The sequence below is a fragment of the Coffea eugenioides genome, chromosome 3, assembly GCF_003713205.1.
Source record: "Coffea eugenioides isolate CCC68of chromosome 3, Ceug_1.0, whole genome shotgun sequence".
Classification (NCBI taxonomy): Eukaryota; Viridiplantae; Streptophyta; class Magnoliopsida; order Gentianales; family Rubiaceae; genus Coffea; species Coffea eugenioides.
Genome location: NC_040037.1, coordinates 13,170,781 through 13,172,501, shown reverse-complemented (window position 1 = coordinate 13,172,501; position 1,721 = coordinate 13,170,781). Strand labels below are relative to the sequence as shown.

At 37.7% G+C, this 1,721-nt stretch overlaps 1 protein-coding gene across 1 annotated transcript; it reads right to left on the bottom strand.

Annotated features, from left to right (window-relative positions):
• Positions 1-252: 252 nt before the first annotated feature.
• Positions 253-1,389, bottom strand: LOC113766073 (F-box/kelch-repeat protein At3g23880-like). Its single transcript, XM_027310301.1, has one exon. The coding sequence runs from the start codon at positions 1,387-1,389 to the stop codon at positions 253-255; it is 1,137 nt and encodes a 378-aa protein (XP_027166102.1).
• Between the last annotated feature and the right edge of the window lie 332 nt (positions 1,390-1,721).

The window sequence follows — 1,721 nt, the reverse complement described above, 5'->3', positions numbered from 1 at the left end:
GGAACACATATACTCACTTGACTCCTGATCTACAGTTTACAAATATATTGACATTTGGCTTCAATCATGAACAAACATTTCAGATCATTAGGACTGAAAGCCGATACAATTGAATAAGAAAGGAAAGAAATCAGCACTTACAAGTAACACAATAATCGATAATATTCAATTCTTCTTACAGTTCTTGGCTTAGGAAATTTCAACTCCATCATGGTCATTAAGCAATACTAAGCTTTCAGCATAAACATCCACTTACAAAAGAGCTTTCACATTAGCAATACGAGGATATGTGCATGACTTGCGCTTTGGATGGTAAAGCACTAAGCCATCTCCAAATTGAAACAATATCTCACCGTCCTTAAGTAGAAAAACTGGCTTCTGGAACATTTGAAAGCTAGAGTAAGGATAATTAATCATCAGAACCATTTTAGTCCAAGACTCTTTCACACCATACTCCTGCATAATCCAAAGATCCACATGGCCATTTTGATGATAATAAAATACTGCAAGGCATCCTCCTAACACTTCCAAATTCCAACCAACATGATGCTCTCCATATTTTGGCTGTTCCACCTCTCCATACATCCCATCCGTCAAATCAAGAGTAACAATTTTCCCACCTGTACCACCTACACTCCAATGGAGCTTTCCACTCACAAAATAAACCCCTTGATTAATCAACACACCATTAAAATCCTCAATTCTTCTCCCAGAGTTCGTGTTTTGGCTATACGCATCCACCCATGTCTGATTACTTCCCAAAATTCTATATACTTTGTAATCATCATTAGACTCATCATATCCAAAACCGTATAACATGGCAGCAGCAGTTCCTGATTTAGGACCGAAGTCAGGTAATTTCTTGGATTTCCTGATAGATGGATTCCACAGAAAAATGTCTCCAAATACATAAACACAAAGCAGTCCATTGCAGGAACCAAGTAAAAATACTTTGTGGTCGTAACCATCATCAAAATCTGCCATAACTATTTCGCGGTTAAAATCATGGTTATTTCCCAGGGAATTAACAAGAAAGTCATCTCCCATGATGGTTACCTGAGTGGCAGGTGCATCATCATCATGCTGATATATTGCAGCATGGAGAGGACACAGCTTCAAGTTAAACTTAAGCCTGTCATTTTGACACTTTTCAAAAGTATGAAAAATGAGCCTATGGTGAGTATAATCATGGTTCTTTGAACATTTTGTCCGATGGGTTTTGATCAATGATGGGCTTGAGATTAAAGAATTCCAAGATTTTGAAACACACCTAAATCTCAGCAGGGGTTTGACTGGAAGCCTTGACAGGATTTCAATAATCAGTTCTTCAGGGATGTTTGGGATTTCCACTGCTGGGTCTGAAACAGAAGAAGAAGATGGACAATCCATTTGGGGGGTGCAATTTTTTCTCGTGTGGCTGATGATAATCAGTTTCTGCGTCTGGTTGGGCTTCCATATTCTGTTACTTTTGAAGCTTGACGTCTTGGAGAAAGAGATATTACAACTTTATGCTAGTATTGAACTTTGGAATTCTGGGCCAGATCTTGACAAACTTATCATCTTGTTCTGATTGACGATAGACTTCAAAAAATTTCAAACAACATAAGCAATTCAACTAGGTTTGACTGTGATTTCTGCAATATTTGATTAGTTTTAATCATCACTAACTGTCATTTGGACACCGTCCAAATAGATTGTTGGTTTGGTTTAGATACAGATAG

Bases quoted from the DNA above. Each gene is read 5' to 3' on its own strand.
- LOC113766073 (XM_027310301.1), bottom strand. From the start codon at position 1,389: ATGGATTGTCCATCTTCTTCTTCTGTTTCAGACCCAGCAGTGGAAATC.